Below are 24,832 nucleotides of genomic sequence, written 5' to 3' on the forward strand. Positions count from 1 at the left end.
CAATTTGTATTTGTATTTTATTTATTTATTTATTTTAAGTTTAACACGATGTACAGACTAGTCATTTTAGGTTAAATCATCGTCGGTTTTTTTTAACATTTGTATTCATTATAGATATATGTATTATATAGTGTTAAACAACATAATTTGACCTCCAGCTTGTGTTTGATAAAGCTAAGAAAAATATACATTTTAAAATGTAATTTATCTGAGGTCAGCAGCTAAATGTAAAACTCCTAAAACAACTGATGTTGATCCTGATGCAATCCTTTAATGATGTTATGATGTAACACATTAGTCATTATCTTCCCTAAATGTAAATATAATTTGAAAAACTGTAACCCTCCACATATTCAATGTACTTACAACACAATGAATAAAAGGCTTAGCCTTCATCACAGATTTAATAAGAGAAGATGACTTACATATTGAATAATAGACTAAATGTGTTTGAAGAAATCTGGAAACCTTTTATTTAATTTCATATATGACATAAGTATGTGTATATATATAAATGTAGTAAATGTATATGCCTATTGATCAATGATAAGGAAACATTTGCTGCAATGTTATGATGATGCAGCTGTACAGTGAGCAGTTTCAGGATCAGCTGCCTTTGATTAAAATGCCTGGGGGGCGTGTTCACGGAGGCACAGCGCCCCCTGTGGTGTTCACTGGAGACACTCACAGGTCAGATGATCCGAGCTGCTACATTGTAAATAGACAGCGGCGATCTACCGGGGGCCATGCCTTCATAGACTCTTTAAATCCCCTCCGACAGAGCAGATATTTACACTCGGAGACTCTCTTTCTGTTTCGTGAAAGTGTTATCATTAAAGTATGTACCGGTCTCTGTACGCCTTCCGATCCGCGGAGCCCAACTCGCTGCACTTCGCCGCCGGAGAAAGCTTCCTAATCCTGGAGAGGAGCAACAAACACTGGTGGCTGGGGTCCCGCTGCAGCTCAGGGGAAACCGGCTACATCCCATCATCATACATCGAAAAAATACAGGTAAACAACACCAAGCTCTGACCTGGGTGTTTTCCTCTTTTTCTGTCTCAATGAATACAAACGGGTACCTTGTCGCATCCTGGGGTGAAAGTGAAATATAGTGAATGCGTAGTAACGTTCAGGGTTGAATTGATGGGATTGAGAGAGACAGATCCCATGTAACTGGACTTTATGTACTGCAGTGCAGCCCACGCTGAAGCTCACTGATGATTAATGTCAGGAAGTAAATGCAGGCTTCCAGAAGAAACCATGAATTATTGGAAAGGTTGCATTATGTAGGGACATGGCCTTCTGCACTGCAGCTGCTCACTGCGACAGAGAGGAGATATATGAGAGGAAAGGATGATATAGAATAGGATATAGGAGACAGGACAGAGTCAAGGACCAAACACCAGCAAGACAGAAAGCCATTGCTTCTGCTCACATTAAACTCATCTGCTCCTGTGACTTATTCTCTATTTTATTATCAAGAATCATTCTCAACTATCGGTGTTGTTCTTTAACAAGAAGCTACTCTCCACATAGCTTTTCTCCCAGACACACACACACACACACACACACACACACATGCTCTGCAGTCAGGAGACTCTTTTCTCCAAGGATAACTAGTCAGAGCATGTATTTTGTGAAATCACAGGCTCACACACTGGCAGGATAGGAATGCTCTCTCCTGTTGTTCATGTCATTGGCTGTGCAGGTTTAATGAGCCTGAATGTGAGGCCTCGCTGGGCATGTGTACCACTGGTTAAAAAGGCTGTTTGTTTGTTAGATAACCGTCCTAGTTTGTTTGTGCCTGAAGTCCCACACGCCCCCGAGCCACATGTCTGTTCCATTTTTTGTTTAAAGTTTAATAATTATGTTAATTAATATTTAATTCGTCCCCTATTTTGCTCTTTTTTCTGGGGTAGGCTCCAGAGCAGGATGAGGTGTTGCAGTCTATTGACAGAGCAATCGAAGGAATCCACAATGTGGCCTTAAAGAATGGAGGCAAATACAATCTGGAGCAGAGAGATGTTCTTCAGTGAGTATACAATAATATAATATATGATGATATGATATTATTACTATTTGTATTATTATTGATACTGGCATGTTCTATGTCCTGGACACAAATCATTATTCTCTTCTGCTGCAGAAAGTTGATCCATCACAGAAAGGAGACTCTTGCACGACGAGGTTGCTCGTCCTCCGGTCACAAGCAAGGCCTCCCATCTTCCAGCAGCGAAATATCTCTCAGTCAAACTCCTCCACCCAACGGCCTTAACCGAGAGTACGGACGACAGGGGACCGTGCCGCTATCAGGAAGTGTGGACAATATACAGGCAGAACAGGGCTTTTACCAGGTAACATTGTACACAGTACACATTTAAAAGTTTAATTTGAAACCACCCACCGTTCAAATATTTAGAGATTTTTGGATACTAATAACCAGAAGAAAGTTGTAAGCCTATATATTGTCATCTCTGTCTTTAATATCGCCCTGTTTCCCTATTCGTCTTTTTGTGAAGCACTTCTTTATATATATATATATATATATATATATATATATATATATATATATATATATATATATATATATATATATATATATATATATATATATATATAATATTATTATTATATATATATATATATATATATATATAATATTATTTATTTATTTTTTATTTATTTTTTTTTTGAGTAGGATGAGTTTTTAAATATTGTATGCATACATCATCAATTTATGTTTCTCCAAAATGCTACATTTCCAGATTTGTGACAAATGGAAAAAAAACTGTCAAAAGTATGAACAATTAGAGAGTGATCATTTCTTTACCATATAATCTTAATAAATAAAATATGGCCTGTTACATAGTCAACCCAGTTTTCCCAGCGTAACACAAATCATTTCAAAATATGAATAACATATGTTATTTAGTATTTTGTAAGTTTGGCTTACATCACTAATCTACATGAATATCCGAGCTCACACATTTTTGGACCTTATCAGTTTATCAGAAAAGGTTTTATCCATGTGTCACCAACAAAGCTTCTTTCAGCCGCTCTAAAGATGTCCTGCGTTTCTCTTTTATATCATATTAAACTGAATATCTTTGAGAAGACATTTGAAGACACCAACTTGGACTTTGAGAAACTGGGATGGACATTTTTCTAGAACAATTCATCTAGAGCAGGGGTGTCAAACATGCGGCCCGGGGGCCAAAACCAGCCCGCCAGAGGGTCCAGTCCGGCCCGCGGGATGACTTTGCAAAGTGTAAAAATGAGTTGTTTTGATCATTAAGAAAAATACAGTTCCAGATACCTGTGCCTTTGTAGACACACTGATCTGTAAATTGTAACACACGTGTGTAAATGATAAACTGAGGCACAATATTGTTGAAATTGCACCTTTTTTTTTCGTTAAGAAATTTCAGGTTCATAATGTTTTGTAAAAAGATAGTTCATTAAACATTTTTTTTGCACATGTACTTTTTTGCACTAAAACGAAGGGGAACATTTGGAGATCTCGTTATTTACAGGTTATTCTGCTGTGATGTTACTGGTCCGGCCCACTTGAGATCAAATTGTGCTGCATGTGGCCCCTGAACTAAAATGAGTTTGACACCGCTGCTCTAGAGCAAAAGCAGATTATTCGACAATGAAAACAATCGTTTGTTGCAGCCCTGCTGACATGGCCCAGGACTGTCTGACAGCAGAGACAATTAAATATGCTCATGCTGTATAGAACAACATGCCCTCAAATGACCCTGTATATATTCAATTTCACCTCCTGCGTCCCCTCCTGCAGGTACCTCCTCAACCTCGACGTGCGGCTCCGACCACCCCACCTCCCCCTGAGAAGCAGCGAATCAGCTGGCGTCCAGGTGAGAACTCAGAAAGCAGCGCACACGTTTATCTACTCAGTATTCACAACAACACTCACATGTTTATTACAGTCTCACAGATCACAGCACAGCGTTGCTGCTACTGCTTTCAGCTGATGCTACCTGCTGCAGCTCTATTACTTCACAAACACACTCTATTCTTAGTCAGGTCATTCCTGTTCACCCTCCTCTCTGTAACAAGAGCTCTACCTCTCTCTCTCTCTCTCTCTCTCTCTCTCTCTCTCTCTCTCTCTCTCTCTCTCTCTCTCAGCAGAGCCGGATGTCCCCTCCAGAGGGTCCTCTCTAGCTCCGTCCCCTGCTCCGTCCCTCTCGATCAGCACCACCTCTATAGAGTCCGGCTCCTCCCACTCACTGGTCTCTTCTGATGTCAGCTTGCCAAGTGTTTCCAGCACCCCCCCTCCTCCTGTGCCATCCCGTGTGAAGCCCTCTGCACCGCCTGCAGACGAGCCTCTCTCTGACTCCCCTCCTCATCCGGCTCCTGCAAAGAAGAGCCCGGCTCCACAGCCTCCGCAGCTCACCCCTCCTCCTTCACAGCCCGCTGTGGAGGAGCAGCCTGAGAGGGAATGGCCTGTTGCCCCCCCGTCTATCGCTGAAAGCCCTCCTGGCAGCCCCACTACCTCTGAGCCAGTTCCCATGACCATCGGGGCTGAACTCATCGAGCTGGTACGGAAGAACACAGGCTTGAGTTACGAGCTGTCTCGGGTCGCTGTGGGCGTGGTGGTCGGCCATCTGCAGACGGCCTTACCTCAAGCCTCCTCTGATTTGGAGCAAGTGCTCCTCTCGCTGGTGGAGAGCAAGGTCAGATTTGTTTTCATTACATCATGTGGATTCAGCATCCTGTACCCCGCAAGCTTAAAGGAGAATACCGGCGTCGTTTAGAGTTACAGCTCAGTCTGCATTTAGCTGACACTTCTCAGAGTCGCTTTGAGACGCAGGGGACATGACTTACAGTATCACTCACTCATTTCCTGTTTTTAAAAGCGAGCTTGACCAAGCTTAAAATGAACTGCTGATTCTTTCCTGGCAGGCATTTCTGTTTCTTCCTGTGGGTGGTTAATAATGCGTAGTGTGTCATGTGACCTCAAACTGCAAATACTGAAAGCTGCATCCTTTATTTCCATGGTGACACGTGTATTCAAGCCTGTATGTGTCAAAATCCATTCTCGATTCAATACATAGGGGTGCTAATAAAGGCATTGTTATATTGATGATTGCAATAATGTAAACACACAAAGGCAAAAGGTAACATTTATTCATTCTAAAACCTTTTACTAAAACGTTTTTAGTATTTATCAATTCTCAGTGACTTCAAAAAGAACAAGTTTAAGTTATGCAAAACCTTTCTCAAAAACTTGCCAATTTGTACACTATCAATGGCTGGAATTACTATCTTTAATGTGAAAGCGGTCGTTCGTAGTGACGAGCGCACAGGAAATGATCGCTTAAGTTAAACAGGTAACTTTCTATGTCAGTCTTCTGTACTGGTATTTCATGTTGTAGAACAAATGGGTGTGTCCTGATGTTTTCCGCTGCAGGTTTCGAGTGCAGCGCTGCCGCAGGGTCAGGTGTGTCACGATGAACAGAGGCTGGAGGTGATCTTCAGCGATCTTGCCCGTCATCAGGGCGATTCTCAGCAGCGTAGCTGGGCGCTTCATGAAGACCACGCTCTCATAGCCTGCTACCTCGAGGAGCTTCTAAAGATACTGGTGAACTATTCATGTTTAGAACAGTCTGCAGAGTGTCTGTTGTATGAAGTGTGACTGAAGTCCTGTCACACATGTTAAAATGGATTACACAGATATTTATATAGCACTTTACAAAGCAAAGTTCTACACAGTAAAAGCATTACATATCTAACGAGCAGAAAAGTAACACAAGAACACAAACCAGAACCCTTGTGATCTAACTTCAACCATTATACATTAAAGTGTAACTTGTTCAACCCTATTCTAACTGACCAATGGGGACAACCATTTTTTGAAATTGGTCCAGTATTGAGCGTGAATCTCTGACGTGACCAGAGGACCCGTCCAGCTGTCGTGCTGTAAATACCAGACATGTTTGATGGGATCAGACCGGCTCAGACGACTTTACAAATCCAACAGTGTGTTAAAGACTGAATCTGTAAACTCTCCAGGCTGCCAAATATTCTTTATTGGCAGCTTGTCCCGAACCCCAGGGATGGGATGTCCAGATGAGTTGTAAATGTGCTCCATAATCCACGAGTGTCCAACGGATTAGGAAGTCACATAGTTGTGATGTTATTATATCTTCGCCGTTACAACTAAAAGCTGTTTTATTTTTCAGACTGATGCAGATCCGGAGGTGTGTAAGAGGATGTGTAAGGCCAACCACTATGAGAATGAGCTGTCTCTGGTTTCATATTATCAGATGGTAAGAAGTTAAGTTAAGAAGCTAATTTGACTTTTTAATATTGCCACACGGACGTTATATTTGCTAGAATTGGCATCCTGCCCAAAACACCTGGGGAGTGATATTAAAAAGTCAAATTTAAGTCCTGTTCTAGTCTTTATTTCTTTTTTTAAGATTATACTAAGAAAGCATTCTATTTTGAATACACTGAATTTATCAGAATGAAGGTAAATAGTTCTGTAAAGATAATAGTTTCCTCTTGTGGTTATTAAAAGTGTATTCTTCTTCATTATCATCTTTATACAGTAAGTTTATATAAGTGTGATACTTGTGACTTAAAGATAGCAGACATATTGTTTCAATAGTTTTATATTTCACGTATAATAATTAACACTTTGCGTGACCTACAGGGAGCTAGCTGTTTAGCCTCTGTGATCTGAATTGGGGGGGGTTTGTGACGTTTAGTGTACATTGGGTTGGTGTTGGCTCATTGTTGCTGTCATGTGACCGTGCAGGAGAATCGTGTGTCTTTGCGGCTGCTGCTGCTCAAAGTGTTCGGGGCGATGTGCAGCCTGGATGCTTCTCTCATCTCCACCCTCCTCAACTCCATCCTCCCCATGGAGCTGGCCAGGGACCTACAGACTGACGTTCAAGGTGAAAATATTTACTTGATCTATAATACTCCCCAACCTAAATATTGACCACACTTACTCTTTCTTTGTCTGTTTCTCTTTCCTCAGAGCACCAGAAGATGTGTTACACAGCTTTGGTACTTACTATGATCTTCTCAATGGGCGAACAGGTGCCATATCATCACTACGGTATGCTGCATTTAAAGCTACTGTTTCATATTTTCAGGGGCATAAAACATATTTATATTGTAACGGTTATACGCAGACACGAAAACCGAGTGTGTGTGGTACAAAACGACTTTGTGTTTAGCTTCATGACGAGGCACTTTTCACTCTATCTAAAGGATTATGAAAGGTTTTCCTGGTCTAGAAGTTTGAAATGCATGAATTAAAAGATGTATTAAAGGGATAATGTGTTCTTTATTCAAGACATAATCCGACATAATCCTGACCTCCCCTGCTTTCAGAACACTTGAATGCTGACTTTGTTCAGTTTCTGCTGGGTGTGGTGGAGGACGGGCTTCCCTCTGATCCTACAGAGCAGCTGCCTGACATCTTCCTGAACCTCCTGCTGGCCTTCAACCTGCACCACACAGGCGAGAACAGAGAAAGCCACCCTTCAGCCCTTTCCACTGCAGATGTTTTGACTTCTCATAGCAGGAAACTCATAGAAAAAGTCTAAATAATAACAATATTTATCCTCCTGGTGTTGTGCACACTGGCTCTAGACATGTTTACAGACAGACTTAAATGCAACAGAGCCATCATTAATGTTATTAGAAACGACTTTCCCTGCTATGGTAAATCAAAATCTGCCCAAAAAAGGTCTATAAAATACAAAACTTATTGAGAATAATTTATAAACTTTTAGCGCATATACGGAAAGTAAAGAAAATGCAAAATGAATAAGAATATTCCCCTTATGGCTGGCCCTTATACTTCTGTACACAACAGAGCTCTGCACTGTTTGTTTCTTTTTTGTTCCCTGCTCTCAGCTGACATACAAAAGAGCTTTTATTGTTTTACTATAAATACTTTTTTGTGTCTTGTCTGTCACCCAGTACCCGACAGCAATGTGATCATGCAGGAGCTGAAGAAGAAAAATGTCAAGATCCTGTCAGAGAAAGTGTTGCTGCTGTTGAACAGAGGCGGTAAAATCAAATACCACCATTTCTCATATTTCTCCTTTTACATCTATGCTTTCTGTCTACCAACGTCATCAACACTTACTCTTTGCCTCCTCCCCTCCAGACGACCCTGTGTGTATGTTCAAACACACCCCGCCTGCACCGCACTCAGTGCTCAAGTTTCTGCAGGATGCATTCGCCAACCGAGAGACCGCTGACATCTTCTACCGCACTGACATGATGGTGATGATTGACATCGCCGTTCGACAAATATCTGACCTTTCACCAGGAGACAAGGTGAGACCTGGACACACCACACAGCTACTGATTGATCTCAGGCTTTAAAGGAATAGTTTCACATTCTGGGAAGCACTCATTTTTGCTTTCCTGCTGAGAGTTAGACGAGAAGATGGATTTCACTCTCAGTACCGTAAGACAAAGCTGAAGCCGGTTGAGGAAGCAGCTAGCCTGGCTCTGTCCAAAGATAACAACATCTTCCTACCATCACCTCTGAATCTCACTAATTAACACGTTATATCTTATTTGTTTAATCCATACAAAGAACAAAGTGTACCAAGTGTCTAGGCCAGTAGAAGCATCTTCCTCAAGATGCCAGCTTTGTGTTTAATTGCCTGATTTGAGAGAAGTACCGATCTTCTCATCTAAATCTCGGCAAGAAAGTGAATACCCATTTTTCCTGACATGTCAAGCTATTTCTTAAATGTTACCTTCTAATTTAACAGCTTGTTACCATGTCTGACTATAATCTCCTCCCTCGCTCTCCCCTTGAAGCTGAGGATGGAGTATCTCTCCCTCATGCACTCCATAATACGCTCGACGGACTACCTCGAGCACCAGCACCGCCTGTCTGACCTGCAGGGGGTGCTGCAGAGGATTCTTAGGGAGGAGGAAGATCCAGGAGAGGATGAAGGGAGCGCTACAGCGAAACAGATGGATAAGCTAATCATACAGCAGATCTACAAGGAGTTTCCACAGATCTGTGAGAACCAGGACTAACCATATCAGTATCATGCTCTCACACTGTAGTCCGCTCCCGTCTACTGCAGAGAGGTCAAATAAAGCTAGAAATGAAGAAGACCTGACGTTTGATGGGACACCGTGTATTCTGTGCCAGCCTGTGCTAAAAGAAACCAATCAGTTTTGCCAATGTTTCCTTGGACTTGTAGTCCCTGGCTGCAGCATGCATTTGATGTTGATTTCAGAAAGATGTTCCTGTTTTTCACAGCTTCTCCCTCCTTCCCTCTAATTAAGTTTATTTGAAAAGGGAGTGGGAGGTTTTGTTTCTCTGGTGTTTTTCAAGGAGGGAAAAAATATGACAAATGCACAAAAAACCTGTAAGGTTTAGTCATATTTGGAGAATAGGCCAAACATTGGATTCTTTGCAATAATGACGTTAAAATCATACAAGAACTCACTGTATGTACTCATAGTATATTGAATTAAAAGTAACAGTGACCACGACTAAACCTTATTCTAACCAAAATATATTTTACCAAATTAGAACAAATTCAAAGATTTTGAATGGAAAAGGCAGATGATTTGAGGTCATAAAAGATAAAGGTGCCATTATTTCAACTGTTGTGAGAATACCTTGTAGCGGGACCAAACTACTGTGTGTTACTGCATCATTTTCTTAATAGAGTATACTACTCTTACAACTGACTTCCTCTTTCATTCATTATAATATAACAAAGTCAAGTAGAACGAGTTGAGCAAGTTTTCTGTTCTAGTGAGAAAAAGCACACACTGACTCATGTGTTATCATTACTAAGCGACTAGCTGAGTAACTCGCTGCTACATATGTATCTGCAGTTTTCTCGGTCTGCTACTTTTGTCTCTTTACTGCTGTTCAAACACTTTAAGATCTCTGTACTTGCATATGCAAAACTCCTCTAGCATCAGAAGTCATGGTCATAGAATAGATTAGTGTCTGTATGCTGCATTCACACTAACTGCTGCAATAAGGCTTTAACTAGAAACTTGTAATATCGCTGTCATATACTGAGCCTTGGCTGATGTGACCTGTGGCTTTCTGGAGGAGAAAATGTTCTGCAGTTATTACCCAAGATGATACATTAATCTGTTCTTGAGTTCAAGTTATTATCTGATGCTCTTCAACTAAAAATCAAGACAATGGAGAGGAAATACAGGGCATTTATTTGATCTCCTTTTGGTTTTAATACTTTAACAGCAACGTTTACCTTTCCTTGTTTCTTCCCTATGATGTAGTGATCGATGTTCTCCCATCTTACACTTTAACATATCTGTTTGTCCCTGGCATGGCGACCCAGAAGTGATATCAGTTTTTAGTTAATGTCCGAGTGTTCGTTCATTGATTATTTGTATGTCTGTTTACAGTGCGTGTGAGAGAGGTCAGCGTCTATTATTTCCATGATTAACATTGTCTGCAAAAGTAGTACGACTGTGTTATAATAAAACTAATAAAGCTATATTTTAACAGTGGAAGTGGTCGGGTTGGTTGTTGTTGATTGTGTGACAGTACATTTTGGTTAAGTTTACAACATAGTCACACATAAATTCAGAGTTTTGTGGATATGTTGTAGGTCACACTCTCACACATTTAACCAGCATAAGAGTTAACCAGTATTTTTTTAAGTGGCAGCTGAGTGCTAATCTAAAGTTTAATATTAAAGAAAACTGAAAACTTGTACTCATGATCCTGTATTTTACTCATTCCCAGTTTACCTTCAAAACCCCTTCACTTGTTCTTTTCCAATGCATTTGTGTGTTGGTTTTCTTGCAAACCTTTGATTTATATACAGCATATATATTAATTTGTTGTATTAATGAAAAGCTGGATATACACTTGTGAGGAAAATATTGTAAATTGATATTGTAATATTGAAAATTATACATCACAAAAAGAAAGAAAACGGATTTAAGATACATTAAACTGAAATTTAAAGACGTACACAATCTGCACAAGCTTGATAAATAACATACATTTTCTTGTTTAAATATACAGTTTAGTGTCGTAGACACTAGTGGTATATTTTATCTTTAGTATCTTTATTTTATCTGAATGTAATAAATTGTTAATTGTAATTTAAACTTTGTATTATATAACAATCTTACACTTTCTTCTTCTTCTTCTTCTTCTTCTTCTTCTTCTAAATATACACCAGTGGATGTATAATGGATTTAAAAAACAATAATAATAATAATATTATAATAATCATATAGAATTTATTTTTTACGTACACAGAGAATTTAGTCCACTGTTGGAAACCTCCTCATGATATTTCAAGTATTCACTTGCTTCGGAGCTGTTTGGACATTTCTAACCTTTCTGGCATGACTAAAGTCTATTCTTTTTCTTTTTTTGGCTGCCATTGTTGGTTTTATTGTTTTGTAGGTATTACCAAATATGTTCTATAAGTAAGAGTAACTTTCTAAAACGTCTTTGGTATTACTATTCTCTTGGTTGGTGGTGGAGATAGGGATTGGGGCTGAGAGGTAGCTGAAACAATCAAAATGTAATATGCAACCTGTTGTTTTGTCTGTAATTTGTTGATGTTGTAATAAAAAATATGTGATCCAAATAAACACAGAACAGTTTTATTTTGTAAATAAACATGAATAAAGTTTCATTTTAATTTGAAACTAGCACGTAGTTAAATAGATAATATTATAGCAAAAAATATTTTCCTTTAATTGATTTATTTTCTCCGTTTGTACCAGTAACTTAATATCAAGCTCTTCAAACATAAATTAATAGTTTCCACCCGGAGGCCAAACAGGGGCGTACCAGAGTGCAGCTGTGTCGCAGTCAAACCAGTCCGGGTGAATAAGTGGGTGAAAGGTCCAGCAGTCAGAAGTGACAGCAGCTCACAAACACACCTCAGAGAGACACATATGCACAGGTAACATGTTATTTATTCTCTCTTTTTACAATTTCTTGCTCATTTCCGGTGTCGCTTTCATTCAGTCTGTTGTGTGTTTCAGTAAAAATGTCCAAACAGCAGCCGATCAGTCCCATGAAGAACTTCTTCGCAGGAGGTTTTGGAGGCATTTGCCTCGTCGCCACCGGACATCCACTCGACACCATTAAGGTCATTATTGCACCTTCTGTGTCTCACCTGTACACTTGCATTACATTAAGGAACAACCACGAGAGTGCCTCAGGTGACACTGCAGACAGCAGAGAAAAGATGTCAGCTGTGTGGATGTAACGCACTAAATCTTAATGTTGCTGCGAAAGTCTCACAACACCTTTGACCCACATTCACTCTGTTACATGACTCAGCTCGAAGATCTCACCTGAACGCAGGAATGTTACCATTGACATTATTGAATGTGATCATAATGTTATAATTGAATTAGACCTACAGTAATTAGTTCTGTACTCTTTAATAGAGCTATGCTGTACAGATTGTAAAGCCCCCTGAGGCAAATTTGTAATTTGTGCTATTGGACTATATAAATAAAGTGTGATTGATTGAATGAGTGACACTAGTGATGACGAGATGAAGCTTCATGAAGCATTGATGCTTTCCAGCAAATTAGTTTGCAAAACTGTTTATTTCTCGAGGCTTCATGTCCACACAAAACCACCTGTTGGTGAAAGGGTGTAAAACAGTCCGGTGTCATCTCTCAACCATGTGATCTTTGATATACTGTATTTTTCGCCAGTAAATGCTTAACAACTGTAAACAATGACAAACATTTGGCCAATATTAGCTTGTCTTTTCCTAGTTAAAATGTTCGGAACAAACTAGACTCTTCTATCATTTGCCTTGACCCAGTTAGTCTTTATATCCACATTACCGATGATGATTTATCAAAAATCTCATTGTGTAAATATTTTGTGAAAGCACCAATAGTCAACCCTACAATATATTTATTTATATTTATATATATATATATATATATATATATATATATATATATATATATATATATTATTACTCAATTGGTACTAAGGGTCCAAAGTGTGCAAAATAAATATCACCAATTACACCACCAGCATGAACCGTTGATACAAGGCAGGATGGATCCTTTCTTTCATCTTCATCTGTTGCAGCAGAAAGCGAGACTCCTCAGAACGGGCAACGTTTTTCCAATCTTTCTAATGTCCATTGGAGAGCCTGGGTCAATTGTAGCCTCAGTTTCCTGTCGTTAGCTGACAACAGTGGCACCCGGTGGGGTCTTCTGCTGCGGTTGCCCGTCTACTTCAAGGCTCTTCTGCTTACCTCGGCTGTAACGAGTGCTTATTTGAGTTGCTGTCGCCTCTCTATCAGCCGCAGTCTAGCATCAAATTGATCGTTAGTTGCTAATCAGCAGTTTCTGAAATGTAAAAGTCAAAGTCCCTGAAAAATAATTGTTCTTCCCCATTCTGATGCTCAGTTTGAACTTCAGCCGATCCTGTTGACCATGTCTACATGCACTGAGTTGCTGCTGTGTGATTGACTGATAAGATATTTGCTTTAATGACCAGTTGTACAGGTGTATCTAAAATAGTGTATTATAAGCTTTTTGCGTTGAGGTCCTTGCCACTGTGATGCTTCAGTCTCTGCGTGTGGGGTCAATACAAACAGTGCATCCTCTTTTCTCTCTCAGGTGCGTTTACAGACTCAGCCCAAAGCCAAACCTGGAGAGCGCCTCGTGTATGCTGGAACCATTGATTGTTTCAAAAAGACCTTAGCCAAAGAGGTGAGGATGCATGTTGCCTTTTAATATCTGGGTTATATTCAATTCAATTCTGTCCCAATTGTATTTTCTTCCCTCATGCTGATGTTTCCTGGGTCATCTTCTTCCCTCACAGGGTGTGAAAGGACTCTATAAAGGCATGGCGGCCCCGATCATTGGAGTCACACCCATGTTTGCTGTCTGTTTCTTTGGATTTGGAATGGGCAAGAAACTACAACAGAAAACCCCTGATGATATCCTCACGTAGGTGATTGCTCTGTCGTAGGTGATGGTACTCTTCATTCAACTGTTTCAAACTCCGGGTGATAATCTGTGAGTACGCTGTCTCCTGCAGGTATCCACAGCTGTTCGCTGCAGGGATGTTGTCTGGTGTGTTCACCACGGCCATCATGGCTCCTGGAGAGCGCATCAAATGCCTCCTACAGGTCAGAGATCATGTGTTTGTACAGAAATACAGGCGGTGCTTTTCATTATGCTAACGTGTCTCCTCGCGTCCCTCGCACGCGCCGCTTTCTAGCATCTCAGCGAGGATGTGAGAGAGATGCCAGGACAGGAGGAGCCCAAGCTGCCAAATGAGAACTCAGTTTCATAGCGTCAGTCTTAAGCGACGTCAGTTACTTATGAGAGGAAAATACTTGCGTTTCCTCGCTTTGAGCTCCTCCTCGCTCCTCGATGTGCATTTAAAGGATTGGAAGGTTCTCCATGATGGCGGAGCGGGAACGATTTGCTGGTAACGGGAGGAGAGGGGACACGAGGAAGCAAATGTTGGCGTAATGAAAAGCACCCAGGAACTAATCTGTGTGAAATAACAGTGAGTGTAAACACTGTGTGTTTGTTTCTGTGTGTGCAGATCCAGGCAGCATCAGGAGGAGAGGTGAAGTATGCGGGACCCATGGACTGTGTCAAACAGCTTTACAGACAGTCCGGGATCAGAGGAATCTACAAAGGCACCGCTCTGACCCTCATGAGAGGTGCCGCTTCACTCTGATAGATCTGACCGTTCACAACTTGCTGTTCAGTTTGCATTTACGATGGCTACATAAAATATTGAAAATGCTTCACTCACAAGTGCCCTGTGGAGGGTTCCTGTAAACAAACAAAGTATTGTGAATCCTACTTTTGTTGTTTTCTTTCCCTCACTGCATTTGCTGGTTTATTTTTGCATTTCATAGGACGTATCCACCACCTGCAGATCAGTGGAGTATTATATAACATTGCACCACTGCTAGAGGTTAAAAAACTTCACATTGTACCTTTTTAAAAAAAAAAAAAAGAAAAGGGGAATTCCAATGTTTTTACACATTTAATCTGTTTCCAGAACTTGGAGAACACTAATGCATGTCTGAATCAAGTTGTATTCGGCCCTTTGTGGCTCCAGAGAGAGATGCTTGAAAGTTGCCTCAAGTGATGTCCCTTGAGTCTTGAAGACTTATCAAACGGCTTGATTCTTAGCATCAGCTGGTTGACATGTGATCTAATACGACCCGTGATTAAGCACGCTTCTGAGTTTAAGGTCATTTTCATGAAGTGTTATCATTATTTGATCAACCCTCGTGTAATGTGTCTGCATGTTCTTGTATCAAAAGCAGCACAATATGTTTCTGTCGGTCATCTGATAAACTCTCTTTAACTTATAAAGGAGGTTGTGGCGCAGCTGAAGTCTCTTTTTTTGTTCTGTATTTCAGATGTTCCAGCGAGTGGGATGTACTTCACGTCCTACGAGTGGTTGAAGAACGTCCTGACACCAGCAGGGAAAAAGTGAATATTTGTTCTTTCCTCACAGTATTAGCCACCTGTCTGATCCAATGTTTAAAAGACCTCTGAGTAGTTGAACCTGGTCTTCTCCCTGCAGCCACAATGAGCTCAGCGTTCCCAGTGTGCTGTTTGCTGGGGGGATGGCGGGGATCTTTAACTGGGCGGTCGCAATTCCAGCTGACGTACTCAAGTCTCGCTTCCAGACAGGTTTGTTTTTAGCAAAAAGATAAAATACTGGTTGCTTGCGGTTGTAAAGTAGTAAACTCCAGGTTAATGCAAGGAGATCTTGAAGTCAAACTAGTCAACTATATAGCCAAGGATATAGTTAAAATGCCTTTTATTAGTTTACGGCGTATAAATAGGTTTGTTTTAGATTCCAGAAGTTGTTGAAGCTTAAAATAAAAATCTTGAGTGCGTGCAGGAGTTCAGTCCAACTTGGGCCAGCTGTGTTTCTCTATTTTGGTTTTAAATAATTGTTTTCACTTTTGTTCCTTATTGCTGAAGATGACTCTTTACTCTACGAGTAGGTCTATCTTTAATAAATGTGTCTCTCCTGCAGCTCCTGATGGAAAATATCCAAATGGTTTTCGGGACGTTCTGCGGGAGCTGATCAGAGAGGAGGGCGTGGGCTCTCTGTATAAAGGCTTCAATGCTGTCATGCTTAGAGCTTTCCCTGCAAACGCAGTGAGTGCACTTCACTTCTTCTGTTTCAGGAACACTGAAGGGTACATGGTACATGGTACATGGACACAAAGCAGGGTTCAGGTTGAGGAGTTAAATAATAAATACTTGTCATGCAATGAAAATAAAAAAGTTGGCTTATAAATGTACTCATAAAGTTATGTTATTAATCAGTTTATTTTATTTATTCCATCACTATTTTACACAAACTAAAGAGTTTTGTCTTTGTTTGTCTTGTTTGTTTTTTTCAGGCTTGTTTCTTAGGATTTGAGTTCGCAATGAAGTTCCTGAACTGGTTATCACCAGATCTGTGATGAAGACCCGGCATCGCCTTCGTATGTGAATCCCAGGAACAGAACTGTTAACACAACGCAGTTATTGGCAGTACACACACACACACACACACACACACACACACACACACACACACACACACACACACACACGTTGAATCACAAAGAGATTTTAACAGTTTTCCAATAATGTGTTTATTAATTATCTTTGAGACCTTGTGGTACTGTAGAGCCTGTGGATCATTCAGACCTGCACAGGGTTCAGAACAGAGATGTTGTGATGACTCGGTACACACACACACACACACACACGCACACAGTCTCACTCCTTTCTGTTTTACTTGTTTACTTTAAATTGTGTAGTTTTTTATATAAGAAAAGGAGTGAAGAGAACATGTCGTGCCTTACCTTTCTGTTATCTGCGAGCAGGTGTACATATCAGGGAAAAGGTGCTTTATGTTGTTCTGTGTGTGTTCAGTCTCTCAGCAATACACGACTTTCAAACTGCTTCCTGTGAGGTCACCCTCCACTCAGTGACCACCGATGCTAGCTACACTTTCTGTTTGTGTTAATGTGAAATGATGGGAGTAGTCATAATGAGATTGATTCAACAGTTTATGAATGTCAACATGTAAAGAATTAAAAACTGAATCCATATTTAGAAAATTGTGCACTTTCTTTCTAAATTCTCTTTGTTTTATGTTTGTCATAAAACATAGAAGCCTTTACAGTCTGTGCTTATTTAAGGATGGTAATACAATAATATTTTATAAAAATGACAAGTCTACTAAAAAATAAATAATTAAATAAAAGAAGAATAAAATGCAAAGATGAAAATAAGATGTGATATAATATTAAATGAAGGTTTTTCTAGTAATGGATTTTCTACCTGCACTGTTTAACATTCAAATCTAACTTTTGCAAAACACTGATCATCTGATGGTTTCTGTTTCTGCACTTTGTTTTATCACCAGCCTGACTTTTAAAAGTTCCCTCTCTCTCTGTTGTTTCTTTGCCAAATCAAGTTCTGAGTCGTTATCTATCCGACAGCCTTTAATTACATGTGTTGTCCTGGTCAATACTTTCCGACAGGCCGTGCTAAATAAAGAAATCAATAAGCTGCTGAAATGTTAGAGAGTGGGACAAGAGGAGGAGGATTCAGTTTGCTCCTGATGGTCCGGACAGAAGTATGTTTTTCACATCTGTGGGACAAGCTGATATATTTGACATTTAGATTTGGGGTTGATCGTGAACTATCAAACCTCAACCCGTGACCTCTGAACCTGTACCATGAGTAATATGGAGATACCAGCTGGTTTGAAAGGGCTGCTGCAGGGATACACAGTGGAGGTGCTTCGCCGCAGGCCGGCAAACTTGGTTGAATTTGCGGTGCAGCATTTTACACGAATTCTGGAGGGCCAGGGAAACGATCAAAAAGCCAAGAAACGCAGCGCAAAACCTGCACAGAAAGGAGTGACCTTTCAAACAAAGTCAAATAAGCCCAAAAAAGATGAAGAGGAGGAAGACACTATCAGTGAGTAATGTTACATATCTTTGTGTTGGTTTTCTGCTCCATGTTCTCCAAATGAAAGATGGATGAAATGCCATGTTATAGATTGATGCCAGAGCAGCTTATTACTCTTCCTTAATAGAAGAAAATAAGAACAACCCCAGGTTTCTTTTCAGCACTGTAGCCAGGCTGACAGAGAGCCACAGCTCTACAGAGCCTTCTGTTCCTATATCTCTCAGTAGTGACGACTTCATGAAGTTTCTTTAACGATAAAATTATAATTATTAGAGACAAAATTAATCTCCTCCTGCCCTCAATTGGTAATGACTTAACTTCAACCTCCAAAACCTTAAAAACATCTGTAACTCCTGAAATATATCTAGACTGTTTTACTCCAATCAACCATAACCAACTAACTTCAACAATCTCATCGTCTAAGCCATCAACCTGTCTTTTAGACACGATTCCAACTAAACTGTTTTAAAGAAGTTTTACCCTTAATTAACACCTCGTTATTAAATATGATCAACCTGCCTCTATTATCTGGCTACGTACCACAATCCTTTAAAGTAGCTGTAATAAAACCACTTCTTAAAAAGCCTAGTCTTGATCCAGAGGTTTTAACCAACTATAGGCCGATATCTAACCTTCCCTTTCTCGCTAAAATCCTTGAGAAAGCAGTCGCAAAACAGTTGTGTGACTTTTTACATAATAATAGTTTATTTGAGGTTTTTCAATCTGGATTTAGAGTTCATCATAGCACAGAGACGGCACTGGTGAAAGTTACCAATGACCTTCTGTTGGCATCAGACAAAGGACTTGTCTCTGTTCTTGTCTTGTTAGACCTCAGTGCTGCTTTCGACACTGTTGATCATGACATTCTACTACAGAGACTGGAACATTGTGTTGGCATAAAAGGAACCGCACTAAGCTGGTTCAAGTCCTATTTATCTGAGCGATCTCAATTTGTACTTGTTAACGATAAATCCTCCATGACAGCCAAAGTCAGTCTTGGAGTTCCGCAGGGTTCTGTACTTGGACCGATTCTATTCACCTTATATATGCTTCCTTTGGGCAATATTATGAGGAACCACTCTATAAACTTTCATTGTTATGCGGATGATACCCAATTATATCTATCAATTAAACCAGATAAAACCAATCAATTGGTTAAACTTCAAGCCTTAAGGACATAAAAACTTGAATGTCTAGCAACTTCTTGATGTTTGTGTTCGGGAGGCAGACACCCTCTCCACATTTAAGAGTAGGCTAAAGACTTTCCTTTTTGATAAAGCTTATAGTTAGGGCTGGCTCAGGTTTGCCCTGGATCAGCCCCTAGTTATGCTGCTATAGGCTTAGACTGCCGGGGGACACCTCCCTGCTCTCTTCCTTCTCTTCCTCTCTCCTCCCCTCCCTCTCTCTTCTTCTCCCTCTCTATCTGTATGCATTTATGTAAATGTATGTTACTAACTCACCATCCGGGGTATCATCCCCGGAGTGTCTGTCTCTCATGTGGCAGGTTGCCACTGATAAAGTTTACGTCAGGATCATGAATCGTGACAGCGCCTGCTGACCTGGTCCTGCTGGACACCGGGAAGCCTTATTGACATTTTCCTGGATTCATCCAAACTTTCTATTTTTTTTTCCAACACAACATAATTTCTGTCAAATGTTGTATTTGTACTATGTTGTTTATCCTGTACACACGACATCTATTGCACGTCTGTCCGTCCTGGGAGAGGGATCCCTCCTCAGTTGCTCTCCATGAGGTTTCTTCCATGTTTCCCTTTAATTATGGGGTTTCTTTTAGGAAGTTTTTCCTTGTGGGATGCGAGGGTCTAAGGACAGAGGGTGTCGTAACCTGTACAGTCTGTAAAGCACACTGAGACAAATGTATAATTTGTGATATTGGGCTATACAAATACATTTGATTTGATTTGATTTGATTTGATTTAGATGTTTCCAACCCCAAAAGCTTCATGGTGTCAACATCCCACAAAGGACAAGTACAAACTGTCCACAGACTGAAATTTGCAGGCTTCCAAAAATGTTGATGTAAAGTGTTGACCTACAAGGTCGCAGTCAAACATCAAGGCAAACATCCATGTGAACAAAAAGCTGATTAGCTCATTAACTCAAGCAATTAAATGATGATCCCAAATAAGGAAAAGCAAAGACAAATAATTGGTTGAATGATAAATAAAAATGAAACAAATATAAAATCCGCTCTCTACACATTTCACTTCTTCAGATGGGGATGATGGATAATGGTCCACCACACAGTAACTGCATATAACAAAACATGGAGATGAGAACAAACATCACACACACGTCACTGTAACTGTGATGAGCTTCCTTATGCTTAATACTTTAAGAACTAATATACTTTAAAATGTCAATTTATGTGACTTTTTATGACAGTAATTTTAATGCTAATTTTTAATAACATACTAAACTATTAATTATTTTATGAAATACTTTATAATTACTTTTTATCTCATACTATACTTTATTTATTACTTTTTATGACATTTGCTGTGACAGTATACATCATCTTTTATAACTATACTATGAGGTTATTTTGGGGCATTTCATGTGTCTCTCCACTATCACTTGATCACACGAAACATGGGGGGGGGAGAGAGAGCAGGGACATGCAGCAATCGGTCCGGTCGGCCGAGAATCAATCCTGGGACTCGCTGCTCAGTGCAGTTGAGCCCGTGTGGTATTGGCCCCGACCACTCGGCTATCGTCTATCTTTTATGACATACTATGACTTTTCATGTGACATCTGTAAGAGACTTGTGAAATCTAGTCTAATATATCCACCCCTGTCTTTCTCTCTGCAGAGTCCACCACCTCTAAATACAAGCGCAGAGTTTCAGGTCAGTTACTTAGAACAATATGTGGGAAGAATATGAAACCATGTGGACCAGGGCACAGTTGACAGTATTTTTATTTATTTGTCCTGCTGCAGTTTGTGCAGAGGCGTATAACCCCGATGACGATGAGGACGATGATGCAGATCCTCGGGTTGTCCATCCCAAAACGGACGAGCAGCGGCGCAGACTTCAGGATGCCTGCAAAGACATTCTATTGTTTAAAACACTGGAGCAGGTACAACACTGGTTGTCTTTGTGATGATGACTGGTGTCTTTGTTTGGACACAAATTCAGGTTTTACATACAGATACACACTTACACACACACACACACCCCCTGTACTTCTATAATTGATTATATAACCCTTACCCTAACACACTCACTCAAATTGGTTCGCACAAAGATAGATGTGTAAGTACACACATACACACACACACACACATACACACACACACACACACACACACACACACACACACACAGAGTCCTCACCAAGACCACAAAGGTGACCTTCACACGGGCTTCATGTGTGTCAGAACATGGTTTCCAAAGCACTGAAAGGTTTCTGTTTCTCTGCTTACTGACTCCAAACTAAAACATGGAGAAGCAGCAATCCGTTTCTTTGATCACATATCTGGAATAGGCTTCGCTCCAACTCTCAACTCTTTTAAATCGAGGCTGAAGACTTTTCAGTTTGCCGCTGCCTTTTATCAAAATGTGGGAATACTCTTTCATATCTTACACTGCACTGTAGCTGGGCCACACTAGTTATGTGTTAACGTTTCTATTATATATCTTCTTAATGTATTTTTGTGTTTTATGTAAAGCACTAATTAACTTTCCTCACCTAACGCCCTGCAGGAGCAGTTCTCTGAGGTTTTGGACGGCATGTTCGAGGTGTTGGTCAAACCTCAGGAACACATCATAGACCAAGGAGACGATGGAGACAATTTCTACATCATAGAGAAGTGAGTGACGGATTACAAATGATAATGTTATAACGAGATGACAGTATAATGACTTCCACTGCCCATCTGTGTCTTATCCTCTCCAGGGGCGTGTATGATATCTTTGTGCAGAAGGACGGAGTGAGCGTGTGCGTGGGAAAGTATGACAATAAAGGCAGTTTTGGTGAGCTGGCTCTCATGTACAACACGCCACGAGCTGCCACTATCGCTGCAACACAGGAAGGCGCCCTGTGGGGCCTGGTGAGTCCCACAAAGGATTATGATCTTGAATAAAAAAATAGAATTGAAGCTAAAATGAAACACATCAACTTTTGTTTGGTGCTCTTTCAGGATCGGGCCACATTTCACAGACTGATCGTTAAAAATAATGCAAAGAAGAGGAGGACTTATGAGGCCTTCATCGAGTGTGTTCCTCTTCTGAACTCTCTTGAGGTCAGAAACACAAACTCTACACAAACAAGATCATCGTACAATAAGGGGATATTTAGTCAGCTTGTACTTCAGGTTCGTCAGCAGTCTCTTTGTTGTGACATCGTGCTTCATTTTCTTTTCACAAGCTCTCCGAGAGGATGAAGATTGTCGATGTTTTGGGAGCCCGAGTGTTCAAAGATGGAGAGTGCTTATTAAAACAGGTAAAGTGTTGGGACACTTGTCGCTGTATCTATGTCTTCCTTCACGTTAGACTTAATAAGTGTGGTGTGTCTGCTGCTTTCTGTGCCTGCAGGGGGACGAGGCTGACTGTTTCTACATTGTGGAATCAGGAGAGGTGAAGATAATGATAAAAAGCAAAGTGAGTGTGTCCAAAATTATAACTGCTTCTTCAAAATGATTCCTAACATTCTCCCCCCTTTTATCTGTGAATTTGATCGCTAGTTTTTGCCAATAAGTAGATATAATGTTCAGTTTTTATGTGACTAAATGTACTAAATGACTGCAGGACTCACAGGCTTCTTTATGTCTGTTGCAGACGAAGGCAGGCCAGCAGGATAACACAGAGGTCGAGGTGGCTCGCTGCTCTAAAGGGCAGTATTTTGGGGAGCTGGCACTGGTCACCAACAAACCTCGTGCAGCATCAGTTTACGCTGTGGGACAAACCAAATGTTTAGGTAAGACGGCAGTGTTTCGTTCTTTGCGTCAGGAGGGGAGGCACATTCATTTTAAGCTTCTATACGTTATTTTTAGTGAAAGACCATGGCTGTATACAGTTGAGAGTAGGAGGGGCGTGGTGCAGCCGGCCAACATGGGGTTGTTTCCTTGAACCTTGAAAGTTTGTGAATTTGATGAGAAAAAAACGAAGGCTTTGAAAGTTTTTGTGAAAGTGCTTGAATTTATATATTTTGTGCAAGAACAGAAACTGAAGTTATTTTAATTAGCTGTTCAACTCGTTAATAAGTCTTTGTCTCAATCTCTCAACATCCACAATATAGTTTTACCTGTGCTGTGTTAGAGAAGGCAAGAGAGCACAGTCTGCCTTCACTAACACAGCAGCACACAATGTTCACACATGCAAGCCTCTCGCTCCTTGTGACTGTAGTGAGCGTCTGTAAAGCTAGTTCTCGTTATAAATATTCTCAGTGTTGTAGCAGTAATTACCTTCGATGTCTTGAATCTGGTATGCAACGTTCTTGAATTTGATGTTTAAGAAGGTGTGAGAACCCTGCAGAGACGAAAGCAAACAGTCATTTATAACCTACACACAGCCAGTGGGCGTTTTATCAGGTGCTCGTATTTAACACAGCCAGGGTCAAGAGACACAGTACCGGACCCAATATTAAACTAAGCAACATGTGGGACCACGGAGTTCATTTGGGCCAGAGCCCAAGAGTTCAGCTCCGTGTCCTTCAGTATCACAGCTTTGCCAACTCTCACACTTTTGTCTTGATTTCCAATTTCAATTAAGCGGTAGGCAAAGACTAAAGCTGTACAGTTCGCAGTGGATTACGCTGGACAAATCGATTCCTGCAGTTTCACTGTCATTAAAAACATTATATCCACTGATCCTCAGGATTTAAATATATTCCATTTATACGTTTTTTTTTTCCTTTTGATCCTCGACAACAAAAGTTTATGAATTGAAATATGTCACATCTGCTGAGTTGGTAATGAACCCTGATAATGGCAAGATTTAAATGTAAATCACGGCACTTTTACATTCCAAGCTCTCTGATACATGACCAAACATTTCTCTGTTCAATCAAGTTATTTGGGCACCAATTTCTACTGTTTTTAGACAGTTTCACTGCTTTTTTGGAAACTACATACTCCCTCTGTTAGACAGGCAAGCAGGAGCCTTCAATGACACATTTCATTACTTTCCATTTCTTTCAGTAATTGACATCCAGGTTTTTGAGCGTTTGCTGGGACCCTGTATGGACATCATGAAGAGGAACATTTCCCAGTATGAAGAACAGCTGGTGGCACTTTTTGGCTCAAGTGTAGATTTGAAACACTAGGACATATGTTAAAATAAAGTAGCATGTAAGTACTTAGTGAACTCCCCCTTGAAGTTAATGTAACATACAGCCTTCTGTTTATATTCAGTAATATGTCTTGTACTCCTAGAACATTGCAAACATGTTTTTTTAAAGTATATCAGAAGTAATGCAGCAAAACCAGTCTGTCAATTATGTCTTCCTTATTAAAATGACAGTCATGGATTCATAAAATAAGCTACTGAGCCATCAAAATCAAATACATTGAAACAAAACGAAATATATACATGTTTTCGTATATCAATTGATAAGCAACTGGGGTACAATTGAATTGCCACTTAATATCCAAATTGTATTCAAATGTTTTATAATTGTTTTTCACAACATTTGTTTATTTGCCATTATTGTGCTGTCAATCCCTTCTTGATTTTATAATATAAAAAAAGTGCATTTTACATTTGAACTCAGCAAACTATTAACCCCTTCTGTTTCCCTAAACCTTTGTTGTATGGTATTTAATGTAGGTGTAACCATGTTTTTAATAAGTGAAATCATTGTTCAGCTCAAATGAACATTCTTGCCAAACGAC

The 24,832-nt window shown here is 40.1% G+C and overlaps 3 protein-coding genes across 6 annotated transcripts; all 3 read left to right on the forward strand.

The window, feature by feature from the left end:
• Positions 1-675: 675 nt before the first annotated feature.
• nckipsd (NCK interacting protein with SH3 domain) lies at positions 676-9,410 on the forward strand. 2 transcript variants are annotated; one of them, XM_029431274.1, is made up of 13 exons: positions 676-1,011; positions 1,920-2,032; positions 2,147-2,354; positions 3,803-3,878; positions 4,150-4,697; positions 5,435-5,605; positions 6,207-6,293; positions 6,788-6,926; positions 7,013-7,093; positions 7,372-7,500; positions 7,966-8,055; positions 8,156-8,328; positions 8,824-9,410. In XM_029431274.1, exons 1-13 carry the CDS (start codon positions 841-843, stop codon positions 9,046-9,048), a joined length of 2,211 nt encoding a protein of 736 aa, XP_029287134.1. In that variant the 5' UTR covers positions 676-840; the 3' UTR covers positions 9,049-9,410. The 2 variants fall into 2 exon arrangements, with proteins under 2 accessions (XP_029287134.1, XP_029287135.1); XM_029431275.1 differs by having other exon boundaries at positions 4,153-4,697.
• Positions 9,411-11,798: 2,388 nt separating this feature from the next.
• slc25a20 (solute carrier family 25 member 20) lies at positions 11,799-17,117 on the forward strand. Of its 3 annotated transcripts, none has more exons than XR_003832269.1 (11): positions 11,799-11,936; positions 12,019-12,125; positions 13,633-13,725; positions 13,838-13,965; positions 14,057-14,147; positions 14,573-14,693; positions 15,408-15,480; positions 15,575-15,684; positions 16,037-16,161; positions 16,410-16,547; positions 16,584-17,117. XR_003832269.1 is itself a non-coding variant. In XM_029431302.1 (10 exons), the coding sequence occupies exons 2-10, from the start codon at positions 12,024-12,026 to the stop codon at positions 16,470-16,472; spliced, it is 906 nt and encodes a 301-aa protein (XP_029287162.1). In that variant the 5' UTR covers positions 11,799-11,936; positions 12,019-12,023; the 3' UTR covers positions 16,473-17,117. The 3 variants fall into 3 exon arrangements, 1 of the variants encoding a protein (XP_029287162.1); XR_003832268.1 differs by having other exon boundaries at positions 16,410-16,544; positions 16,581-17,117; XM_029431302.1 differs by having other exon boundaries at positions 16,410-17,117.
• Positions 17,118-17,750: 633 nt separating this feature from the next.
• On the forward strand, positions 17,751-24,767 carry prkar2ab (protein kinase, cAMP-dependent, regulatory, type II, alpha, B). Its single transcript, XM_029431321.1, has 10 exons — positions 17,751-17,985; positions 20,811-20,846; positions 20,939-21,078; positions 21,705-21,811; positions 21,898-22,051; positions 22,142-22,243; positions 22,369-22,443; positions 22,536-22,601; positions 22,779-22,917; positions 24,140-24,767. The coding sequence occupies exons 1-10, from the start codon at positions 17,751-17,753 to the stop codon at positions 24,262-24,264; spliced, it is 1,179 nt and encodes a 392-aa protein (XP_029287181.1). The 3' UTR covers positions 24,265-24,767.
• Positions 24,768-24,832: the final 65 nt, after the last annotated feature.

This window comes from Cottoperca gobio, chromosome 5, assembly GCF_900634415.1.
Source record: "Cottoperca gobio chromosome 5, fCotGob3.1, whole genome shotgun sequence".
NCBI classification, from domain to species: Eukaryota; Metazoa; Chordata; class Actinopteri; order Perciformes; family Bovichtidae; genus Cottoperca; species Cottoperca gobio.